The sequence below is a fragment of the Amyelois transitella genome, chromosome 22 (genome assembly GCF_032362555.1).
Source record: "Amyelois transitella isolate CPQ chromosome 22, ilAmyTran1.1, whole genome shotgun sequence".
NCBI lineage: Eukaryota > Metazoa > Arthropoda > Insecta > Lepidoptera > Pyralidae > Amyelois > Amyelois transitella.
This window is the reverse complement of record NC_083525.1, coordinates 4,219,166-4,245,340: the sequence shown is the minus strand read 5'-3', so window position 1 is coordinate 4,245,340 and position 26,175 is coordinate 4,219,166. Positions and strand designations below refer to the sequence as shown.

Sequence of the window (26,175 nt, the reverse complement as noted above, 5' to 3'; positions counted from 1 at the left end):
TTTTTAACTATGATTTTTTATTTACAAATAAACTGTAACAGCAGCATCTGTCGATCACCCATTTAAATAACTAAATAGCACTAAAGATTGACTCTTCACATCATGAAAAAAATGTACATTGAAATATATGCATATTCTATATAATTGAAACGAATTTGAAATTACTTTAGCCTCTTGAAGAGGTCTTTGCCAACACAGTGGTCGAGGACATGTAGGTAGTCGATAAGTTCTTCCTCGCAGGTCTCCGCGGTATTGCTTCTGGAGTTAACGCGGTCATTGCACTCCTGGTATTTGGCCCAGTGAGCCTGAGCATCAGGCTTCTGGGCGCAAGAGTCCTATGAAAAAAAAAGTTTATATTGAGCCAGTTTTATACAAAATTTTATTTATAGACTATGGTTACTAATGTTTATATGTATAGTCGCCTGCAGAGAAACTTGACTCATATGGTTTTCATGAACATGGGGCCATGTTTCTTAGAAGCAGACTATATGTACCAGTTAAAGTAGCTAATTTATTTATTTATACTATTTGTGATTACTTATATCTATGACTCTGATATTAATACAATTTAAAAAGTATTTAATATAAATCTAATCAAACAACTTAAATTACTCAGTGTTAGAGTCAAGAGTAACAATACTTTAACATGATTAATACTGGTGACATGCATATACTTTTTGAACTTTTGATTCGGTAATTTGTAAATTAATTTAAATTTAAGTGTCAACATTATTAGTCTGTATGCATATCAATGATTAATCCTGTTATCAATGTGACTGTTTAGCATTATATTTATTTCCTTCATATAATAGAATAAACAGTTAAACTAAATTTACAGTATGTATGACAGTAACTAGTTCTTGTACATGCTACAATAGGATGGCAATCAAAAATATCAAACACCTTCCAGTAAGTTGAATCCATGCTCATTTGTTGCCTAAAAGAAAAGAAGTAGTAGATGAAATAAAAAATTCATATCATATTTTTTCTAAATTGGTGTCATACCAGTTTGAAAGCCTTTATCAGAATATATATTATCAAACAAAGGTGTCCACAATGTATAAGCTAAAGGTATCCAGTATTGACTACATACAGTAGAATGCTAACTTATTTTCTTACTAGCTTTTACCCTCAGCTTCACCCCCGTGCAAATTTAGCACTACCTACCAAAGAATTCAGGTTTTTCGCAAATCCCATAGGGACTATATTTTTTTCACAAAAAATAGGGCCACCCCATATCTTTCCCATGGATGACGTAAAAAGTGACTAAGGGATAGGCTAATAAACTCAGGATTCTTCTTTTAGAAGATGGGCTAACAACCTGTCACTATTTCCATCTCAATCCAAATCCACACTATTAATAATGAGAAAAGATTTGTATGTTTGTAAGGAATAAACTCAAAAACAAATGAACAATTTTTAAAAATTCTTTTTGTTCAAATAGTTTTAATGGTGCTACATTATTTAAAAAATTAAATGTTATTACTAACATGCAAAGTTTCAATATTGATCAAGTGACAAAAGCATGAAGAGGTAATGTATAAACAAAGGAACTGAGAAGGACATTATAAGGGTATCATTTATACCGAAAAAAAAAGGAATGTTTGTTCCTGAGGGATTGTCTATGAACAACAATGTTCGGGACGTGCAAAACCGTGGGAAATGCAATTTCATCATAAATATGGTTAATTTGGCATGTAAATTTTTTAGTTGTCCTAAAATTTGCACAGAGGTGGAAAAACTTGTCATTATGCTAAGAATTCACGAGCAAAAGCAAAAGTTATCCAAAGTGCGTCTTAGCCTTTAGGAGAACTTAGAAAAACAAAGTATCTTATACCTTCCATTCAGGAAAATGACTGCTTAGGTAGGAATTGCGAAACAACAATATCCACGAGGGAAGCCACATGCAACAGCTGGTTTCATTATAAAGCCATGCTTTTGTGATAACTTTTGGACCACCAACTAAACATTAATATTTGTCAAAACATGTTTGGGTTATAATAAAACTGATTTTAGTTATGAATTTGACCATAAGATAAGCATGATGGTGTTTTCTTGAACTTTTCACTTTGTTTGTGCAAATTGTGTTCACTTGCATTGCATTGTACACATATCAATTTCAAATAAAAATTTGTTTGAAAATCAGCAAAATAAGATTCCATAGTGGTTTTCAGTTGGTCATAGACGATGGATCTTTAAAACACGATTCAAAACGTCAGAGATAAAAAAGGTATGTTATGTGCGCGTTTAATACCTGTACTATTTATAAAAAAAAGGATCATTTTATACACATATACATAATTAAATTCTCTAGATTTTTGCTGAACATGTTGTAAGGTTATGTCCATAGTTCATCAGATTTATGTCATCAAATTAAAAATTAATCTGCACTATACTGTAGTACAAAACTAGCAAGGTAATAATAATAATTCACCCTCAATTCCTGCTGAGGATCTACGAGGTCTTCTTCCTCGGCAGCTTCCTCTTCAGCCTTGACCACAGGAATAATTTTCTCGGACATGGTTCCTGAAAATCAGACACCAAAACACAATGTACTTAGATATTTTACCGATTTAGCACCTATAAAAATTATGTGCTGAGCACAAAACCCTATTTTTTTAGATTTTACCAAAATTGAAGACCGATGATGCAACGAGACTCGTCTGACAGTTATTGAACTATGTTGCCATAGAGTAAAATAATATATATTTGTATAAATATTAAAATTGAATGTTGCTCAGGAAAATAATCATGAATGTTTTTTCATCTGTGGGATTAATGAAATTTCATGACAATAGATTCTACCAAATGAAAGTGCATACCAAGTTCTCATAAACGAAGTATTTACTGAAAAATATTAGATAATGACAATATTTGAAAATGTTGCAGTATAGTTTGTTCCGCCGCTTCTTCTACACATGCGCTTTGGAAGCGGTAGTAGTTATAATTAGATTTAAGTGATGTGACCTCAATAATGTCCTTGTATCCAATTTTGAAAATAAATCTATTCTATTTAAAATGACAATTAAATAACGTTAGTAAAATTAGTAATTTTTATATATTGCCATTAGCATAATAAACATTGTGCAAGTAGTCATTAGAAAGACTTGTTAGGAATTTCAATAGAAGTACAAAAATATTTCTATTAAATGGTAAAGAATATAAAAATGATAATTTTAATGTTTACCTCCTTTATTTTTTCCTCTGTAATCGAAGTATTTATTTCTCTATAGTGTACTAAGTTCTTATAAACGAAGTACCTCCTAAGAACAATAGATAATGGCAACCTTTAAAATGACATTTCGAGCAAGGTGCCAACATGACAGATATAATATCGTTCATAAAGTATAGTAATTTTTGTACATTTTCGTTGGCAGAATAAACACAAAATAAACTGTTCTTTATGATAAACATTGTGCAAGTAGTCAAGAGAATCACTTGTTAGGCATTTCAATATAAGTAGAATAAAAATATTTCTTTAAAATGGTTAAGTAAAGCCATATATGATAATTTAAAATTTTTATCATTATTCTCTATAATCGAAGTGAGTATTTATTTCCGTAAGTGTAGTTCATATCATAGATTGTTCATATGTGGTTGTCACCATGGAGAGAGCTTCTGATTGAAAATAATTTTGTAGTGGTGATAATAATGTAAAATGTTATATTAGCAACTAGGTTTATTGTAAAATTCTATGTATAATTTACTAAAATCTAAAATGTTACAACTGTGTTCCTATTAGACATCTAGCCTTTTCAGTTTTGTATAACACAATGTTTTATTAATATTTCAGGTTTGTTGTAAAAGAAACGTAGCATTATTTTCGGTATTATTTAGTTTCACCACAATTCATATACAAGTCTAATAAATGGGTTGTCCCATACAAACATCAATGTAAATAATTCACAAGTTGAGGTTATGTCTCCTGAAAAATTATTACCTTTATTGTTACAGAATGAATGGAGGTATGGATCACAAAACACCTGGGCACAATGCAGTGCTACACAAAGCACCTAAAAACTATAAATTGCTCATGGACCCATTCCTTGTCAAAGGAGCTACCAAATTGTACCGATATGATGGATGTGTACCTGGTGATGCAACTTATCCTCCGGTGCAATGTAGAGATCCTAGATCACAGATCCCAAGGATCTGGAATAAGATAGAACCAGCAGATTTGCCAGTCCCTAGGTACATATTTAATAAAAATATCTTTTTTTCATAAGTGTTGAAGGTTTGATTGCTGTTGTAGGGCTGTTGTAATGATTTATTTGGTTCAGATTTGACCTTACACATTAATTCATCTTAAATCATAATATTTATAATGCTAACTAGGTTTCTATTTGCTATAATCATTTGGCTCATTGCATTTTGTTTTTCTATTTTACTCATAATGTGATACTTTGGATGTATACTATAGATTATATACAATACCTATTAGCATTGATTTACTTGTTTTTGTAGTATATTCTTCCCAGTGATGAAATAATACAAAAATTATTGTAATTTTGGATGAGTATGTCCTATTGTTTTTATTAGTACTCTGTAGACAGTATTGCCAACTGAACAGGTTAATGACATATGCCACTATGGCGGGAAATTTTAAATTTTATTTCTTACAGATTTAAAATTGATAAAAACTATGTTGGAACACCTCCGCAACTTGAGATTACTATCGGGAATCTCAATGATAATATAGACAAAGCTTTTTTGGTGGATATGATGAATAAAATAGGTCCCTATGAGGAGTTGAGAATATTTTACCATCCAATAACAAACAGACACTTGGGATTTGCAAGAATTGTATTTCAAGATGTAAAGTATTCAAAACTGTGTATAGAAAAATATAATGGAAAGTCAGTTATGGGCCAGGTATGTTATAAAACAAAATATTTTAATATATGTTAACTATCAATGGAGGCTGACTTTGCGAAAAGACAGTGTTTAAATTCATTACTATCAGTGAACAATAAGATTTGTTAATATATAATAAATACATACATATAATCTTTTATGGTGAGGAAACCTGCACATTCAGGTATCAGATGTGTAACCATGATCAATCCAATATGGGTTAGGTGTCCCTGCAAAGGTTGCGGAGTTCAGACAGGAGTCGCTTCGTGTAAAAACCTGACTCATCCTGTCAAAGGCATACTACTGTCTCCTTTCCAGGGTGGTAAGGATGCAACCGGGTTTAAAGCCAGGAAAAAGAAAAAATACATATAATGACATCTCTTTCTTGGAGAGGTACCAAAATACTTTAACTTTTGTATCAAATGAATCCAAACCAAGCAAATTTGTAGGTCCGTACAATCCTTAAATATAAAACTGCTTCACCATGAAAGTTTCACAAGTTCAGTTTAAAATTTTAAGGAATGTTTCCTTAATAAAAGTGTGTAGTTTCTTGTTTGATTTAGTTTGCGTCTGTGAATCTTGTTTCCTTGATCAAAGGATAAGGTTGACAAATTGTTATATACGTGCTTTGGAAACATTGGTTGGTGCATAATTTGTCAGTGTTCATTTTCATTAAATATCATTGTAGGTGCTTGATGTCTTCCACGATCCATTTGGCAAGAAATGCCAGGAAATGCTGGAGGATAAAACTATGGAGAGAAAACCACTCCCGCAGCCTCCGCCAGTTGTCAAGCCTCCAATTGTGGAAGATGTACGCATTCCCAAAGTTGATCCCACTCTTAGCAAGCGGTTAGAGGAGACTAAACTGGTGGATAGCAAGGTTTGTTGATTTTATTCAGTTATATCTCAACACAATGGTGTGTGTAAAGTTACAGTTGAAATGGCTGAAACTGCAAAAACTATGTATAGCAAAATCACTGTAGTTAAGTTAATCAATTGTGGGTATATGAATATGGATTAAAACAAATTACGAACTGAAGAAGCAAAATATGAATTGAACAAAAGATGGTTCATGGTTACTTTTGTGCTCATAAAGCCCAAACCCTATATATAAAGTGTGTGTTGTCTTAAAACTTAGGGAATAAGTAATTCTTTGGCGGTGCTTCCTTAAGGAGCTGGTTGGCGTTGGCTCGACTCTCTTGGCTCGACTCGAAGGCGTTGATTCGACTGACAAAGGATGTTACCCCCTCTACACCAATTGCTTAGAAGTCCTCGGATGAAGATGATAAAGAAAAATAAGTATATTTATTAAGACCTCATATATAAATTTCCTTTATTCCAGGAACCATACAGACAACCTTACAAAGAAGTTGAGCACAGTGATAGCAACACCCGATGGTCGGACGAAGAGCGGGAGTACCGACACCGACATCGGAGTCGCGGCGAGCGAGACAGGGATAAGGAGAGAGACAGAGACAGGTACTTTATTTGATACATATTGTACGATATGGTTTTCTGATGTTTATTTTTCAACATAATTGAGAAGAACCGCAAGCTACAGGCAATCTAATGCACAATTATTTAATCGTCAATAATAGGTCTTGTCATCTTTCTCTTTCTATTATTTTCTATAACCAAAGGGAATTGTATTTTATTCAGAAAAAGATCAGAAGTGGTTGAATATATCGTTGCAAAAATGTTTTTTCATTGGTTTAATTTCTACTATTTGCTTTTCCAAGCGGACGATGCAAGAGGAAATGTAGACGCAGGTATATTTTAATGTTTCTAATGTACAAATTAGCATTATGTATATACAGAATGAGTTTTTAATTTGTAAATTTATTATTTAGTATGGACGTAATACAATAATATTTTTTTTTTTTTGTGCATAATGGTGAATAATAGAACATGCTTCAAAAAGTTTCTTCATGAACTTTCATAATAGTAAGAAAAGTTTCATAATAATTCCTTCTAGAGAAAAATAATAAATATTTAAAATTATTTGTAGATACCGTGAGCGCTACGCTCGCGGCACGAGCGAAGCCAGCGACGCCGCGACGTACCCGACGGCGAGCCACGCGCCCGAGCTGCCGTACGCGCCGCCCGGGCCCGTGCCCTACGAGTCTTATCCCTATCCGCCGGCACCAGGGTATGTTTTTACATACATACATACATATGGTCGGGTCCTATATCCCTTGGGGTAGACAGAGACAACAGTCTTGAAAAGACTGATAGGCCATGTTCAGCTATTTGGCTTAATGATAGAATTGAGATTCAAATAGTGACAGTGCTAGTCCATCGCCTAAAAAAAGAAACCCGAGTTTGTAAGCCTATCCCTTAGTCGCCTTTTACGACATCCATGGGAAAGAGATGGAGTGATTCTGATTTTTTTTGTACTGGTGCCGGGAACCACACTTGGAAGTAAGTTCGGTTTTACACGAAGCAACACCCGTCGGAACCTAAACCTATATTGGATCATTGTAAAATTGTTAACGTCGGTTTAATGATGGAATTGAGATTCAATTAGTGTTGCTTTCTCTCGATTGACTTTACAATCTGCACGGGATGATATGCAGCTGGCACACACTAAGTTTTTTCTTTGCTACCAAACTAACACAGAAGCTTAAAAAGTTGTTTATATTTCCATGGTTCCATTAAAGTGAAGCTCGTTCGCACAGGTACGGCTACGGGTACGGCGTGGGAGCGCCCCCCGCAGGCGGCGCGGCGGGCGCGGGCGCGGCGGGGGGCGTGGGGGGCGCGGGGGGCGCGGGCGTGTGGTGGGGGGAGTGGCGCGCGCACGTGCCCGTCGCGCCCGCGCCCGCAGCGGCGTCTGCGCATCACCACCCGCATGTGAGTACTAGCATATCGTTCAAACTCAATTATGACAAAATGTCCGGAGTCCTATTGTCGATTATGAATAAGATGTTTTGTTACCCTGGAAATGTGTTCAGTTGCTTGAAATTGTATATAACTGTCTATCCTGTCGATATCATGATACGATGAATGAACAGACCTTATAAGCAATAATGTTGGATCACCCCTGTAATCATAATCATTATGTATACACCTTTCAGTTCATAGTTCTGCTAACTTCTGGTTTGGTTTTCACTGCATTTCACAACTTTTTCCATACTTTTACCATTAGATAATTAAAAGTAATTGCTCAAATTATTGAAACCGACTTAATTTAGACCATCTATATAAACAGATAAGCGGGTCGACTAATTTTGAATAGTAGTAACCTTCCATATGACTATAATAAGCTAGATTATAAAAGTTAATCAAGGGAATATCTAAATCTCAGTTCCAACGACAGTCAGATATGAATTACGTCATAATTATCATTAACATTCTGTCACAGAGCAGGGCTCGAGCTATATTTAAAGATTATAAGCCATTCAGCCTCTCGTTTTTTTTTCGAAATTGGCTCTGTCAACCTCGTAAGGGATAGAGACGTGATATATGTATGTATGTATGTGTAAAGCTGGAGCGCCGCTCGGGCGACTCCGGGCCGCGGGGCTCCGCCGCGCCGCTCACGCCGCGCGACCAGCGCTCGCCCGGCGACACGGAGCGCAGGGACAAAGATAAGGTCGGCAGATCAAAGATACAATTTCTCCTTGATCGTAGATTGTGTAGGAGTTTGTTATGTAGACGATACGCTTACCGCTAGCTCGTTATAATGCAAGCTTTTTACAGTAGAGTTTTTGAAAGCGAACGCAAGATTCGCTCGACACCAAACAACAAAAATAAGGACTTTATAATATGTAGTGATGATAGTGATCTCGAGCTATGGACCGCATGTTATTTTGTTAGAAGCTTAAGTAATGGGCATTAGAAAATGATAGAAGTAGAATTAATATTTTTTTAAAACGTTATTAGAACATAGAATAAATACGATTGTTGAAATTATTGTAGTTTTTCACCGCATACTACTTACTTGTGCCTATATGATATTGTGTAGATGTATGTGGTGGATGATGTAGGTAGTTTAAATAAAAGGATTGTTATTAAGCAAAACTTTTCATGCAGGTAGAAATGAATAATTTAAAAAATCAACAATCGGCACGACCTACGAATAAGCTGTCGCCATTTAGCAACTTTTCATGTCAACTTATTATTTCGCCAAAAATACGCATCGCATACACATAATAACTTCATTCTTTGCTTAAACCCATTTGGCATGATTTAGTAAATATTTGCATGTTTATCTTCTTGTCCTTTTCATAAGCATGGTAACATTTATAATAATCATAAAGTAAGTGTATTCTTCTCATCAATAACCCATAACTTGTTAAAAAATATCTTACAGCTATATATAATGCAGGTAAATCTTGGATAAGTATGTAAGATTTACGCATAGTTCATTTAGAAGTACCACTATTCTTCAACTGTAGAATTGGCAAGTGAGTTGCGAGAATTCTATAGTTTAAAAAAATGCGGTATTTGTATTGTATTATATTATACTTATTTCTATGAGAGCAAATTTATAAATTGAAACTCATGTTTTTTATTAAGGAGGTTCCCGCTGAGAGTGCCCGGGAGCCCGAGGCGGCGGAGGCTGCGCCCCGCCCGCCCGAGGCGGAGGAGCCCGACCACAAGCCGCCCGCTGACGAGCACAAGAATGTGGACCTTGACACCAGGTGAGACATATTTATTGACTAGGTTTTTACCAGCCCACGTTAAAATGAAGTTCCCATTATTGTGAGAATAATAAATAATTAACTTTTTCAAAAAACATTTCGTGATACCTGATGCAGCAGTGAAGGCGTAACAGACAGGGTTAAGATAATATCAGTTTGGATGAATGGAAACAAGCTCTCGCACTGAATTTTTAAGTAAATTGTCTTTAATCTTGTAAAAATCTTGTACGGTATGGGATCGCAACCTGTCACTATTTGAATCTCAATTCCATCTTTAAGCCACACAGCAAAACGTGGCCTTTCAGACTTTTCAAGACCGTTGGCTCTGTCTACCGCCCCCATGTATTATTAGACGTGTTTGTTTGTATTTTGTCTTCCTTAAGCATGAATCGAACTCTTTTATTACTGAATGATAATGAGTGACTAACAGACTACGTACAACTGAAATACTACTTCGCATATGCGTATAGTGATGGTGGTGGCGGTGGTACCGGTGTTCTTATAAAAGCTAGTACGCGGACTTAAACTAGTATATTAATATTGTCTGTTGCGCAAATAACTGCAGTATCTGCCATAGTTTGCGAACAACATAAAATATAGAAATACACAACAACAAAGCGACAAATTAACACAGATTCAGTTAGCATTAGAAATTGTAGACTACGAAATGCTTACTCAACGATACTATATTTTATAATAATACTTACTTAAATAGAAAACATTCCAGACTCAGGCCAATAGGTAAAAGTTATTTTTCCATCATTACCTGATCGTGCATCGTACCCGGGGCCTTTTGGCACAGAGGCGAGAATCCAAACTCTGCGCCAAACATTCATTGTGTATCAACAGAATAGCCATGCTGCTTAAGGGGGCAGGGTCGGGCGCCGGTGGAGGCCTGGCGCCGCCGTTCCTTTCGTTGGGGATGTCTTCAGAGGACGACGATGAGGACCGCCTGCCCGCCAAGATACCGGACCTCGATGTACATCACCCGCCTTCTGATGACGATGGTAAGGCTAGAGTCTAGAAGCAAGATCTTATGTAAAGAGTTATTGTATCGTGCATGTACACTTGCCAATAGAAAGAGTTGACTCTCTTAAGGTTTCGGTTTGTACGGATAGCAGGTCATGTTTCTCTGCAGGTGCTTTGATAACAAAATCGTTTTTTCTGTTAAATCTGTGGTATTAAATGTGTAATCGAGATCCAAGCTGCATTAGCGGTGATTCCCCCACTCGCGATGAAAACAGACAAAAGTCACTCAGAAGTACATACATACACCACAAACAACACTGTTATATTGGCTATAAAATATAAAAATTATACAACCATTTCTGCCAGTCTTCTGGAAAAATTTTTCTTTCTCAACAAAATGTGGTTAAATTTAATTTACTTTTTAATTGTTCTTCAAATCAGTATGTTTCAAAACCCCAGTTTTCTTAAAACAGGTTCCATCAGCGACGAGAGAGAAAGCATAATATCAATAGATCGGAACAGGGAAATCAACACCGACCCTCTGTCGACCACTCCTTCTCCGTACCTCTCCAGAGAGTTCTATATGGAAGTCCTGCAGTACACTAAGGACAAGGTAAGTGTTCGGTTATTTTGTCTTGGATATTATTTTTTAATTTAGCCTGTTATATTAAAACTTCCCAAATTCTATAACTGCGTTTTTTTTTAGCTAAAAACCAAAAATTACTTCTAGTGGGAGTTTTCGAAAAACCGTTCCTTAGTGCTACAACATTACAGTGATTTATTTTATTTTTTGGCTGACCTACTTTTTTAACTAAAATATGGATTCATATGTGTACTTAAAATAAATTACAGGTCCTCACATTCGTAAATCTATTTTCCGTTGTAGAAGGCGAAACGGGAAGAGCGAAAGAAGTTGTCGACATTGCCGCCTATAGACAAGATTGGTTCTGACATTTCGTCTTCGGAGGATGAACTATTGACTGGGGAGCCTCAGCGCCCGAAACCCACCACAGATGGAGACAACCTCGACGATGATCAGGTGATACTCCTCCCTCTCACTCTCTAACTCTCCTCAGTCAGACACTTAGTACAATAAGAGACGGGTCGGACATTTCGTCTTCGAAGGATGAGTTATGAATCGGGGAGCTTCAGCGACCGAAACCTACGACGGAGAGAATCTCGACGATGATCATGTCACTCTCTCACTTACACTTCCTTGCTTTCTTTTAGTTTTCATTTCAAAGCAGGGTGAGACACCCTAACGCAGTCGACGGTTACAGACAAGATCACGGACCACGACGATGTTCAAGTCAACGACAACTATCTCTATTACGCACACACTTTCTCACATACATACACTTTGTGTGAAAGAGAGAATATGTCATTCGCACGGCCTGCAACAATACATTATTGTCTTATGCAAAGACTTGTTTTAATCATCTTTTTTCCCCTCATAGATGTCGCTATCATCGCTGTCCCCCAACGACACAAAGATCGAGGAGCAAGTTCCCGCCGATCCGTACTACTACCCGCCTCTAGCAGCGGCTCCTCAACAACCTTACTATCAACCAATGCCGGCGTGGCCACCCACTGGTGAGTTATATTCTTATAGTATCTTTTATAATAGTACAGTGGAATCCGGTTATAACGACGGTCAAGGGACCAGTGATATTACGTCGTAATAACCGGAAGTCGTACTAAACAATCATTTTTTTTTTTAATAATCATATACAAAATTTATGTACATACGTAAGGTAAAGTCAGGATAGATGCCGCAGTGGGATAGGTGCCTCGTTTTCTAGAACTCATATTTCCCAAATAGCTACCTACGTTTTAATAAGTTAAAACGGGAGCGAAGTCTCCGCACACCTCAATCCCTGCAAGTGCGTCGCTGAATGTGGACGTATTTCTCTCGTGTGTGCAATAATCTCCGCAGCGAACGTGTCAAACAGCTCGGACTTTATTTATGTAAGTATTTACAGCTTTATAACTTTACAAGTACTAATTAGTTCCATATAATTTTTGTTATACCAGTACACAGGTTATTAAATTACACATCCATATTAAGATAGTTGTTGTTTTGTGTTTATTTTATTAAAAATATATAAGGGCATCTATCCATATCAAAAAGGATAGTTGCCTTGATTTTTCGCGGTATAGGTGCCCCTAACAGTGTCTATCCCTCATATCTTTATACATTATAAATTAATATATTTTCTATGTTTTATAATTTTTCTTGCATTAGTTTTTAGATACCTAGCATACAAGAAAAAGAAACACCTTCAAAATTTTTGGTCGAAGCATCACCAATACCACAAATTCCTTTAACAATGTCTAAAAGGGTAAAACAATCTGCAGATATTCTTAATACAGAAGAAAAAAATAAAAAAAGGAACTATACATATTGCTGAATGAAAAAAATTAAAAATACAAACTATGTTAGATAAAAAAAAAGAATAAAACTGAAAAGAAAGTAAAAACTAATTAAAACAAGACTGATACTAAAGGAAAAGGAAAATTAAAGGAGGCAAACAAAGAAACTAAAGATAAAGAGCGAGTTAAGAGAGTTTATAAAAGAAAAAGGAGAAATACTTATTATAAAGATGACTACAGTGAGACTGATTTTAGTGAGAAAGAAAATTATAATTAAGTTAAAGTAAGTAAAGGAAGAGGAGCTCAAAAAAGACAAAGTATTTATAATTCAAGTAGTGATGGTGGAGATTATCCACTAATTAATTGTAAAACGAAAGGAAAGAAAACCAAAGGTTTACCTGTTAAGAAAACTAACAAAGACAAACAAAAAAGCTTTGAAGATTGAAACGAAATAAAAAGTTCACGTAAAGGCATATCATTTTAAGTTCAAATAGCAAAACTGAAGATAAACCAGCTACTTACTCTAAAATGATAGAAGAGAAATGTAAAGATTTGTCTGTGAAGAAAAATAAGAGAGAAAAGCACGGTAGCTCTAAACATACAGATGATAATAATTGCATAGAATGCTTTGACAGCTATGAAAATACAAAATCGAAATCCGATTGGATTCAGTGCATTTCATGACAGAAGTGGTTGCATGTAACCTGCACACCATACACAAATTATTGCTCAAGATGTGGAAAAGAGAGATTCTGAGTACATGTTGACTTTTAAACTTTTATTACTTACTATTAAAAATTGTTCATTCTTTATGATTATTTTACTTGAAGATAATTTACATAACATGTTGATTGATATGCCTCAATAAAACAAATTTTAATCATGCATATTTCTAGTTTTTATTCCATACGGCATCTATCCCACACCATGGGCATCTAACCTCCTTAATATTTTCATGGCGGGGCATCTATCCATATAGGGTAGGCACCTATCCTCAAAAAATGGGTCTGCAGAAACTCATTTTTTGCCCAACCAGTAATTGCTAGGCCATCTAAAATAAGCCGTAATGTAAGAAAAAAGACCAAATAAGTAATATTGAAAGTATTTTGTAACGATATTTTATTAGATTTGAAATAACAAGACAATTTCAAAAAGTGAGGCATCTATCCTGACTTTACTCTATTAATACGTAGGTATTAAGGTGACTAACAGACAAAAAAAAACATTGAATTAAAAATATTTATTTATTTCACATATAATAATATGCATACATATACGGTACAGAAGTGTACTAAGAAGGAAAACCACTGTAAAAGTGCCACATCAACTTGTTCTTGAGACGACTCCCTCACGCGTTTAGGTTTTAAAACGTTTGCGTTAAACAAAGGTTCTATTTTGTGTTTATTCTTTTTTATTGTGGATATAGTCGAGTGATTTACACCAAGTTCCTTCGCAATAGTTACATTCGACTCGCCAGCTTCTAAACGTTGTAAAATAAAACTTTTTTCTTCAATAGAGAAACTTTTTCGCTTAGCCATTTTAGTACGCGCACTCACTTGTCACCCGCAAATTAGGAAATGTAACATAAACAAAACAGACAGTCCGCGATGCATGGGCTAGGTAGGTGCGCGGGGCGGGGATAGCTTCTATTATGTACCTATAACTTAGATTTGTTTGTAAACACGTCGACGCACGTCGTTATAACCGGACAATGTGCGTTGAATTCCGTCGTTAAAAGCGGTCGGTCGTTATAAGCGGAGTCGTAATAAACGAATGTACTTTCATAGTGGCTCGATACGAAACCAAACATATGTCTATAGTTGCGTCGCTAAAAACGGTTGGTTGTTATATGCGAAGTCGTACTAAACGGATTCTACTGTATTTATTTCTCTTATAGTCGCTATTCGTTTATTAAAAGAAAAGCGAGGAGAAGACGTCCTCTCACTTCCAACCACTACTACATGTACTGGTGTGAGTAATTTTGAGTACTAATGCATCAATTTCGAGTCGAATAAAAGTCTATCGAATTAAACATTCTTCTATAACAACGTATACACCATATCAAGCTTGTTTACTATTGAATATAGACATTGGCGTTCGGAAAATCGTCAATACAATTTCTTGTTAGAATTCATACGCCCGGAGTATACACAGATAATCATTCACACCATAATCACGACTGCCTCATAACTATTCCGTCATCAGCGTTCTCCAGGATTCTAGTTGTCACACTAAGACGTAATATATAGATGTGATTGGTTGTTCTCAGCATACCCTCCTCCCGGCTACGGCGCCCCCCCGGAGTTGCTGGCGTACGGCAGTGGGTTCCCACTCCTGCCGCACCACGTGGTGGCGCCACATCTGCACACCACGACGCAACCGGCGCAGGAGAATGTTAGTACTACAATTTATATATCTTTTTAGACTAATACGAATATTATTTTTGTTATAAGACTAAGCGACGCTTGCCCATTTGTTCTTTAAAACATATATTCCAAAACCATTGTTCTTTTTACAAATATTCTACTTAATAAAAAGATATTAGGTATAAAAATAAAAAAAAAATACTTTCACATTAATGTAATGTCACTGTATGTTTGATATATCCTCAAAAAAAGAGATTCTATGAAGCCATCGTTGCACCAAACCTAAAAATGAATATCAAATTTGGTACAGGAGCACGACAACCCGTACTTCCCTACGATCAACCGCGTGATAGAACGAGTGACGGCCGAGCTAAAGCAGATTCTCAAGAAAGACTTCAACAAAAAGATGATCGAGAACACCGCCTTCAAGAGCTTCGAGGTCTGGTGGGACGAGCAGAGTCGGAAGATGAGGCAGACTAAACCTAAGGAGGAGAGCGGGCCTTTGCAGGTAAGAATTATTGTGGATTCTGACAGTCTCCTTCCTCCTCGCGGTGGTTCCGGTTACATCAACTCTCTGGGAAGGAGCCGATGGTGGACCATGATCCGGTTTTAACACGTTCGTCTCCCATCTGAACATCTCACAGCATTATCCCTGACATATTTGATGTGTGTATTCTTAGAATCATCTATTTAACCAAAGTATGTCATTTAAATTCCCTCTTTGTGTTTGTAAGATTTATATCCAAAGATTTTATCTCATTCCTTTCATGCTTGCCATTGTATATCTATTCCACGTAGCATAATCTTTATTTAATTTCACGGAAGGAAGGAATATAGAGTCAAAACAAAATAAAAAAAATATTTGAATTTGATTACTTTAAACTAAGTACATAGATTGACAAGTTTTAACATAAAAACTAAACATATCGTTCTTATTAACTATAACTCTGTCTAAAACAAATTGTTGTTATCATTCACCAGGACATTTCGAACAAGAAAGAAGAGGCAGTGGACTCGATAAAATCGATTATGGAAACTCGAGATCTCGGGTTGGAACTCGGCGGGTACGGCTCGGGAATCGGGTTGGGATTGCGCGCGGCCATACCCAAGATGCCGAGTTTCAGGCGCAAACGGAAGATACCTTCGCCCGTTCTCATGGACGAGGACTCTTCTAAACGACTCAGCGATCAGGTATGTTGATGATAGAGGGCGCCAATAGTTTACCTACTAGGTATAGGTTGGACATGATTCTCAGTATTCTAGGTAGGATGAAATAATTTTAATTAGTTGCAAGAAGACAAATTAGTTTTTTTTTATTGTGTAATTCTTTACGAAGCACAATTGTAATTTGCTTCTCTCTCCCTTCCCTATTTCTAGCACACGATAGAATATTGCATTGCGTGATTGGTTAACATCGTTCTCCGTTTCCAGGAGGAGATGGTCCAGCACTCTGACTCTGAGAAGGAGGTCCCCGCGAGCCCGCGCAGCCGCACCGCCGGCTCCTACCTGTCGCGGCGCACGCGGCGCTCCTCCAGCGACTCCAGGTACTGCAGCACTTCACAGCAGATGCTGCAGCACTCACACTCTGAGGAGGATGTGTCCGCGAACTCACGGAGCCGCCGCTTAGGCAAGCGAGCTGGTGAAAAAGCAAATCGTCCACCGTCGCGATTCTCTTTATTTAACATCACAAATATAGATACGATGTCACAGTCCCCATAGTGTGCAAAGGAACAGCCAAGATCCAGGATCAATGCCAAAAGTGGCCTTGGTCCTGGTTTGACCAAGATTTAAGACACGAAGTGACTTACATCAGGTCGTGGTAAGAATTTCACAACGTGAATGTGAATGTGCCTATTCCTTAGCCGTCTTAAACACGAACAAACCAGCCACTCCTTAAAACTAATCAAAGTTTGATCATCACAGGTCATCATCGTCATCGTCCAGCCGGTCCTCGTCTTCGGAGTCAGAGTCTGAGCGGAAAGGCGCCGCGCCGAGGATATACTCCGATACTGAAGACGATACAGAAATCGATGAAGCAGAGGTATGTACCGTTTGTAAGCAAATGACATGAGTGTTAATGTGGTCAAATACAAGCTCTTATGTATTGTAATTCATTTAGATTTGACAAAAATATATAGAGACTAAAGAAAAATGATTGGGTAATTGAAAGACACTTTGACTTGAACTGGCTGAATATCAGAAACCGGAAAACGATTTCAAACAAAACTTATATAAGAAGTTTAAATTGTGTGATCAAATTTAGGAGTATACTAAAGATAATATTTTTTTCCTACAGTTTAAGGTGGTATCCAACAAGGAGAGGCTACGAAGGGTGTACTCGTCGTCGTCCGATAGCGAAGAGGAGCAGTCCAGGTTACGAGGTATTTAAACTCTTAAATTCCTGTTTCAATCGAATTTAAGCCTAATTTCATTAAATCCAATACCACTAATAATAAAAACTTTACTGCGTAAAAAAGGGGAAGGAGTAAAACTAAAAGAGGGGTGAAAGATTGTCAAACTTTCAAGGCGAACGAATCGGGCTTTTCCCGGAGAGAGAAAAGATTTCTATTTTGTATGTTTGTAACGAATAAACTCAAAAACAACTGGACTGATTTTTACTAAATTTGGCACAGATATAGCATAGACCTTCAAGATTGACATAGGCTACTATATTTTTTCTGGAATGAAATAAAATAAAAGCGGTGGTTGTAAGCAGTGATAGTGTATGATTGCGCGGTGTTGCAGAGAAGACGCCGATCCCGGCGGTGGAGGCGTCGCCGGAGTCGCGCGCGGGCTCCCGCGCGGCCTCCGCGGGCCCGCGGGACCTCTTCGACCGCGTGTACTCCGACTCCGAGGAGGAGAGGGAGTACCAGGTACTGCTTTGTTTCACTTCCATATTGATGACAATACTATGTGAATGATAACGGTAACTCAGCAAGAAGATTCTACATAGATTAGCTAACCGACGGCGTAACATAAAAGTAAACGTTAATTTTATATATTTGTTTGCACGAAACCTACGAGTACGTTTCTATATAACTTTATGAAGGATAATTTAACTTCACAACGGTACCGAGATTAATGTTCTTTTTTGATATAATATCTTGTGACAACACAATGGAATATGTTTAAGAAGTGTATAATATAGCAAGTTCTGAAAGTAATCAAACAATAACTAATGTGTCTAGGAACGGAGAAGAAGAAACACAGAATACATGGAACAGATCGAGCGGGAGTTCCTGGAGGAACAGAGACGGACGATGGAAACGGATACGCGGCCGCAGCCGGATAAACCGCCTGACACGTAAGTATACACTAAACTTAATCTTTTAAAAAATCACAATGTTTTTGCGAATATTAATTTATTTAACTTCATATTCAACCGTTTTAAACTCCAGACGACAGTTATAAACTAATGATATATTTTTTAATAACAAATACATTTGATCATATCTTCATCACTTATGAGGTAGATAGAGCCAACAGTCGCGAAATAATCGACGATATATCATACTAGAGTAACTTTGTTTAGCGAAAATACACTTTGCTCTTTTACATATATACATACAATCAAAATTTTTTTACATATTTACTACAATTAAATAATTTGGATATGTAAAAAAGATATTAATTTATATCTATTGGACAACTTTTTTAGCGAAAACACAATATTTGTATATATGTAACAATGTAATGAAAATATTAACTACTAATGTGTTTGTACAGTGCTTTACCTGAGAGCAAAACTGAGGAACCCCGTACTAGTCCCGTCAAAAACCACCTCAAATCACCTGAGAAGCGGGAGAAGCCGGAAGAAGTGGAAGAAGGGGAGATCACGTCCGAGGAAGAAGAGTCCAGGAGGAGCAGAGAGAGAAGGTCGCGGAAGCGCGCCGACACCAGGCAGCGGGTCGAGTCGGCCGGCAGCCCGCCGGGCGTCAACGGGCTCAAGGACGTACGTTATTGTTTCGCCTTTTTTGTGATGATACTGGCCACTTAGGTTTCTAGATAGGTATTTATGATTAGAATAACGGTGATTACGTTTCAGGGGACGCTGTCCACGAATTATAATGCAATATGTATGTTCTCGAGCTCCCGAGACCCGTAACGAACTGGCCGCCTTTACAAACGCTTGTTAATATATTGCGTAACTCGTCGGCGTTACTGAATATGTAATTGAGATAAAAATAGTGACAGGTTGTAGACCCATCGGTTACAAGAAGAATCTTAAGTTTTAAGCCTATCCTGACAGGTTGTAGACCCATCGGTTACAAGAAGAATCTTAAGTTTTAAGCCTATCCCTTAGTCGCTTTTTACGACATCCATTGGGTAGATATGGAGTGGTCCTCCTTTAAAGTGCCGGGAACCACGCGGCAGTTTAATTTTAATGTTAGAATTATTTTAATATTTTTAATGTTCTTACTTTATTTCTCTGTCGTAAGTAATATAACACTAAATAGTCTCATCTGATTTACGAAACATGAATTAATGATGATTAAATCCACAGTCGGCGGCAAGCGCTGTGTCGGAGCCGTCGTCGCCCGTGTCGCAGGCGTCGCAGGCGTCGCAAGCGTCGCAGGTGGCGCTGGAGCACTCGTACTGCCGCCCGCCGCCCGACGGCCAGCCCGCCAAGCTCGCCAACCACCTGCAGCACGACCACGGTACTTGAACGTTCCCAAGGGAATTGCGGGAAATGAATCTGTAAAATATCTGGGCACATAACCTAATTACCATCTATAAAGACCAAATTTTTTTTTTTTATTATTATTATGGGACATATGTACCGCATTTAATAATTGTCATATCTTTTGGTGACACGTCGATCTTTTGGTGGACATCAAATACTTATGTTTACGACTTTACTTAAAACTAAGTTTACTACCGCTTCCAAAGCGTCAGTGTATAAGAAAAAGTAACAAACTGCACTGCTGCATTTTCTTTAATAATGTAAACTTCAGACTTTTTTTGAAAGTTCAAACTTGGGCCTTAGCCAGCGGTTTAAGGTGTGTAAGGCGGTGTAGAGTCATTTATAGAATTATCTACATATAATCAATCCATAATACTCATCTTAAATAAATACTTTTTACTTTACTTTACATCGTCCTGGCGTTAGGCCCGGTTGCGTCCTCAACTGTCTCAGAGGAGTCCGATACGCGTCTTCGAGATTTGCCTTTTAGATGCCTGAATATGCAGATTTCCCCCCATGCTTTCCCTTATAGTAAAAGCATCGGTAAGCAATAAAACTAATGTACGTTTGGCGTGGCAGGTTACACATGGATGGCGGAACCGGAAGGCGAGTCGCAGATGGAAATCGATACGAAACCGAAGAAGGAAACCAAACGGCCCTACAAGAGAAAATACGAGACCAAAAAGTTGGCTGAAATTCAGAACAAGTACGTAGTATTTTTCTTTCGAAAGTAAATTTCGTCTTCATATTACATATTACTGGAAATTCAAAATCTTTAGACTTGTCTATAAAATTTAATAGGAAGTATGTCGTAAGCAGACATCCATCATCCTACTCCATTGAAAACGACTGTGTGTTTTTCTTGACTCTGTTTAATTAGGAATCTAACCAAGTGCAATGACGGTTTTGTTCTAAGAGAGAGTGATATATATTCCTTTAGGGCCGCATCAGACCAGAAAAGCAGCAGAGCGGCGCGCAGTTTTTTATAATCTTACTTTAAAATCGCGTATCAAACGATATACATATACGCACTGGAAGTCTGCGGCTGCCATTCCAGTCCAAATTTATGACATAAAAGAAATGAAGTAGTGTTATTCTAAACTGTCGGAAAAACGGCACTACACAAGGCCGGTAAGCAATATTAATGCTACGGTGAATGTTCCAGATTGTTCGAGTCCCCAACGGAGGTTTCCGGTGCGCACGCGCGCGTAGTGTTCAAGCCGAGAGACATCATGGCGGAAATGCAGGTCATGTACGAGTTCCTCACCAGGGGCATCGACAGGTATGAATGGACAGGGTTTTTATATACATAAATGAATTTACACACAGATTATTTATTTAATGCCTTCCGGGATAGCCGTTGATGATAAGAACAAGATTCGTAGGATACGTTTAGCTGTATGGCCTAATGGTGTTTTGGAGATTCAGAGATTGTGACAGTTCGCTAGCCCAAAGGTTTAAAGAAGAATACGAAATGTATTAGCCTGGCCTTTGTATGAATTTCAATTTCTTCACTTCTTTCTTCGCTACGAAACCAAATAATACCGAAAATAAGAGGATGTTCCATGCGTCGTTTATATTTCAAATGTCAAAGAATGATTTCGAATGTTAAGCAATGGTTTTAAACTTTCTATGAAAGGAACTCAGAAGGGGTAGGGCCAAACTTTGGGGTTGACTTTTATTGGAGTGGGCCGGACCTATGCTGTAAGATTTATTAGGGGACGTGCATAACTGTGAGTGTAAACGGGGCATGAGACAAATCTTATTCCGATCGAAAAAAAAACCAAAGGCCCTTACAAATTGTTCTGTGTCTTGCAGGGAAGACGTAGAATTCCTGAGAAGAGCGTACGAGTCCCTCCTGGCGGAGGACGCGCAGGGCTACTGGCTGAACGACACGCACTGGGTGGAGCACCCGCCCACCGACGTGTGCTACAGCCCGCCCAGGAAGAAGGCCAAGCGGCACGCCAGCAGCTTCGACGATTTGCAGGTACGATTCGAAATACCGATAATAAAAAGAGTTGGTCGTACATTGAACCAGCTCCCATAGCAAGGCATGCGCGACGCCGTTTTTATCGCGCGAAAAACTGTTTCGCTTTTTATTATGACCTGAAACGGGACATCATGATTAAATCACGCGTTCCGTTCAAGACTGACATTTTCTTTCTTGTACACACTGAACTAACAATATTCCAACACTTTCTTGATTTCATTAACACCCATCAATACTCAATTATTATTGTCTATTAAAATTATATTTAATGGGTTTACTGAAAAATTAGTCAGCCAGCTACTGTTTCATTTTCATTAAGTTATGTGCCCAGATTAAAGAAAATGAAGCAGTTACACACGCTAATGCGTTATCAGGTCTTCCAAAGTGAGCTTTGAGATGGTTCTCAAAAGCTTTGATCTCCTAAACGCTACGAAGAAAACACTTTATTTCACGGTAATGATCGTGTATATTTAAAAATTGTGTTTTATTCTCATTACTAACATCAACTCTGTCTCAGGCTCACTCCAGCGGTTCAGCGCGAACAGAAGGCTATTACAAGATGGACGCGCGTCTAAAAGCCAAGTACAAGTACCACCATGGACGAGCCACGACAGGCACCCAGCCATTGGGATCCGCTGCCAACGACGAGAGAGCCAAGAAAATGCAGCTGCTATCCAGAGAAGCCAGGTCCAACCAGAGGCGGCTGCTTACTGCCTTTGGTAAGATTGCATTCTCTCTCTCTTTCTCTAGAACTCTCCAGCAATTTGTCTACATTGATTCTGGTCGGGAGCAGCCCTCACCAACTTTAGACTAACTGAATAGAGACCTTCTCACTTAGTTAGACAATAGTGTTGGTTGGTTTTGCGCCTCGTGATCACCTTCCTTCGGTTACGGGATGATGCACTTGCAAACTGGATTATTGCCAACAATCATCAGTTTAATACAAATTAAATTAATTTTGTATTGCAATAGGTAGGTAGGTCTTATAATCGATATAGTTAGTTATTTATAATTTAAATTAATTTATTTCATGGATTACCGTCAAATCTCGCAGGTACCGACACAGACTCGGACCTGCTGAAGTTCAACCAGCTGAAGTTCAGAAAGAAGCAGCTCAAATTCGCCAAGTCCGGCATCCACGACTGGGGACTGTTCGCACAGGTAAACACTCAGTACTATATTTTGTATCCATTTAGTACATTGCTTTGGATTTGTATAAAGCATGCGGTATTTTTGTAAGATAAGATGTTTCTGATTATGAATCATCAATGTATTGGATAGGTCATCTTTGCGTCTGCATCTCTGAACTGAACAATGGAATTCAGTATCATTTCCTTTTATAATACTCGAAAAAATTCTTTATGAATGATCTTTACTTCAGGAGCCTATAGCAGCGGACGAGATGGTGATCGAGTACGTGGGCCAAATGATACGGCCGATAGTCGCAGACGTACGCGAGGCGCAGTACGAGGCTACGGGTATCGGCAGTTCATACCTGTTCCGCATCGACTTGGACACCATCATAGACGCCACCAAGTGCGGCAACCTGGCGAGGTTCATCAACCACAGCTGCAATGTGAGTTCTCGACGTTACCTGGTACTATAGTATCTAGTATAGTATCTAGTAGTCTGTCGGTTCGTCATGGACGCCAACAAGTTAAACTCTGCAACGTCACTCTCATACTAGCATATCTAACCGCAATTAATCGTTGCGCTGCTAAAATTATTCAACATATTGTCACGTCTTTATTCTTTCGGGGTAGACAGAGCCCACAATCTCGAAAAGACCGGAAGGCCACGTTCAGAATTTATGGTTTTATGAGGGAATTGAGATTCAGATGTGACAGGTTGCCAGCCCATCGCCTTAAAGAAAAATACCAAGTTTATAGCCTTTCCCTTAGTCGCCTTTTACGATATCCACGGGAAAAAAATGGAGTGGTCCTTTTCTATAGTGCTGGGAACCGCACGACACGATCTTGACTAACTCAAATTATTAAAAAATATTGAATTTGGTAAATAAATTAATAGTAAATAAGACGAAGTGTTATACGTGCCCGTGTGTTGTAAGCCATTTCTGTAAATTAATATCCATTTTCTTGCAGCCAAATTGCTATGCGAAGGTGATAACGATAGAGTCTCAGAAGAAGATCGTGATATACTCGAAGCAGCCGATCGGCGTCGACGAGGAGATCACGTACGACTACAAGTTCCCGCTGGAGGACGAGAAGATCCCGTGTTTGTGTGGCGCGCCGCAGTGTCGAGGGTTCCTCAACTAATGCTCCTCGCGGTATACGTGCGGCCAGTCAACGGAATAACTCTTCTTTATATAAGTCTCCAAACAAAAACAAACTTTAATTTCAGTTTTTGGACATTTGTAATGTGAATTTCAAACAAAACTAGGTTCTTTATAATTACGAGTGTTGCCAAATTTAATCATTTCAATATTTCAAAAATGATTATTTTGCCGTGGATTTATTGACTTACGTCAGTCATATGTTGGTGTGATAAGCCAATGGAATAGTGGAATAGCTTTTTTGACGTTATTGCATGGATGTTTATTGTAAATATTTGTTCAGAATCCAGAGAAAAGACTAGTCCTTTTTACGAATAATAGGGTCAATCCACTACTCGAGAGTAAATTTGGCTTTCTTACTGTGTGCCACGTGGCTTCGAAATATACTTCGCACGTTTTGGCTATGTGATAATCCAATGGAATATTTTTAACGATAGTGTTCTCAAACGTCCTTAGTAAGTGAACACATTTAATAATCGCCACATCAGTCTCATAGGTGTTAAATTTTTTTTAATGAATCAGAAACTTATATGACAATGAAATTAATTTTGTTGTTCAAACTCAGATTTTTGTTTGTTTGGAAGATTAATATCTTTTACCATGAGTTTCTTTTTTATTACTCTAATTTGCTTTAAATTTTTGTGTTCCTCCCGTTCCTATTGCTCGTCGACAATATTTTCTATTAAATATTTTTAGGATAAAAACGACATATTCATTTTAAAGATACCTCATTTTTGTCGTGCATCATTACTTTATGGCTTTACATTGTGTCCCGTTATTGTAAATTTAAACGCTAGTTAAATCATAAAATGATCTTATACAAATGGACTGATTACAACATTAACAGCATGTAATGCGCATGCAAACGGAATCGACGCTAGGCAAACCGAACTAAATTGCCTCAATTGAATGTAATCTTGTATAGTAATAATTCTTGTAATGTGTGAATCTGAGGTGTTTTATCTCTATGTATTTAATGCGAATTCTCAGTGCATAGTATGAAATAATAAATAAACGATCCGTGTAATATACTGTTTTGATTGAGTCTAAATATGATTGGGTTAGACTTAAGTTATCAGAGAAAAGGCGCTGTATAATTATTTGTGTTGTACATTATTTGTGAATAAAAAGATCTCTGCTGCTACGTCAGATTATGTAGTACACGTCTCAAGTACATGACCTATTTGAAGATACTTTGGTGTTCATTTTGTTTTCGTTCGAACTGACGTCAACGCAAAAATGTGATGGAAAATGTTATGAATTTAAGTCAATAGTGGACTTTTTAATCACACTTCATTTCGTAATGATGTAAAATGTATAACATTGTAAATAAAAAAATCCAACAATTTGAGACTTTCTTTCTTTTTATTTTGCTGGTAGGTATATCAAAACTAAATATTATTAGATGTGCAGGTACCCGTGACCACATTGTCCGACGGTCTTTTGTCATACGAACAGTTTAAATCTACAATTTTATTTATCTTCCCCGGATGTTGAGCTGAATTAATGTTATTGAATTAGTGTTACTTACTCAATCACCCCGAACCTAGATAATAATAATAGCGGTAAGAACTCCTGTACTTCATTCGCATATTTTAACATCATCATCTTGCAAACCAGGCTCGGTTTTTAGTCCATTTCTGTTCAGTGTGATATTGGATGAAGTATCAATGAGCGTCAGAGACTCGAGTGGATCATGTTTGCTGATGATATCGCGCTGCGCTGGCGAAGACAGCGGGAGGCTGGTGCGAACGCATGAGAGAAGTCACTTGTAAACGACGGTCTCAAGCTAGCAAAGACAATATCTGCAATATCACACCTGTACGAATAGGTTATAGCCTGGTGAAGCTTACGAGTAGAGACCAGTTTGAATACTTGGGGATCTGTACTTTACGCGTCCGGGGACATAGATTAAGACGTGTGTGAAGGTGTCTTGTGTCAAATAAGCGTGATCTACTTGGATTTACCTCGAGGAAAGAGAAATTAAAAAAACAAACATGTTTCAT

At 37.6% G+C, this 26,175-nt stretch overlaps 2 protein-coding genes across 3 annotated transcripts; one reads left to right on the top strand and one right to left on the bottom strand.

The window, feature by feature from the left end:
• LOC106134146 (cytochrome b-c1 complex subunit 6, mitochondrial) lies at positions 1–2,761 on the bottom strand. The gene is made up of 3 exons (XM_013334114.2): positions 2,630–2,761; positions 2,435–2,526; positions 1–335 (listed from the first exon to the last, which is right to left on the bottom strand). The coding sequence occupies exons 2-3, from the start codon at positions 2,519–2,521 to the stop codon at positions 162–164; spliced, it is 261 nt and encodes an 86-aa protein (XP_013189568.1). The 5' UTR covers positions 2,522–2,526; positions 2,630–2,761; the 3' UTR covers positions 1–161.
• Positions 2,762–3,386: 625 nt separating this feature from the next.
• Positions 3,387–25,507, top strand: LOC106134140 (histone-lysine N-methyltransferase SETD1). 2 transcript variants are annotated; one of them, XM_060950653.1, is made up of 29 exons: positions 3,387–3,544; positions 3,955–4,191; positions 4,623–4,872; positions 5,543–5,734; positions 6,197–6,333; positions 6,863–7,003; positions 7,533–7,704; positions 9,370–9,494; positions 10,344–10,501; positions 10,937–11,076; positions 11,350–11,502; positions 11,921–12,056; positions 15,106–15,230; positions 15,513–15,710; positions 16,184–16,393; positions 16,634–16,746; positions 17,126–17,243; positions 17,499–17,583; positions 17,948–18,075; positions 18,391–18,506; positions 18,929–19,154; positions 19,707–19,860; positions 20,466–20,592; positions 21,052–21,168; positions 21,705–21,873; positions 22,394–22,595; positions 22,931–23,037; positions 23,258–23,452; positions 23,979–25,507. In XM_060950653.1, the coding sequence occupies exons 2-29, from the start codon at positions 3,956–3,958 to the stop codon at positions 24,150–24,152; spliced, it is 4,404 nt and encodes a 1,467-aa protein (XP_060806636.1). In that variant the 5' UTR covers positions 3,387–3,544; position 3,955; the 3' UTR covers positions 24,153–25,507. The 2 variants fall into 2 exon arrangements, with proteins under 2 accessions (XP_060806636.1, XP_060806637.1); XM_060950654.1 differs by lacking the exon at positions 3,387–3,544 and adding an exon at positions 3,608–3,793.
• The last annotated feature ends 668 nt before the right edge of the window (positions 25,508–26,175 follow it).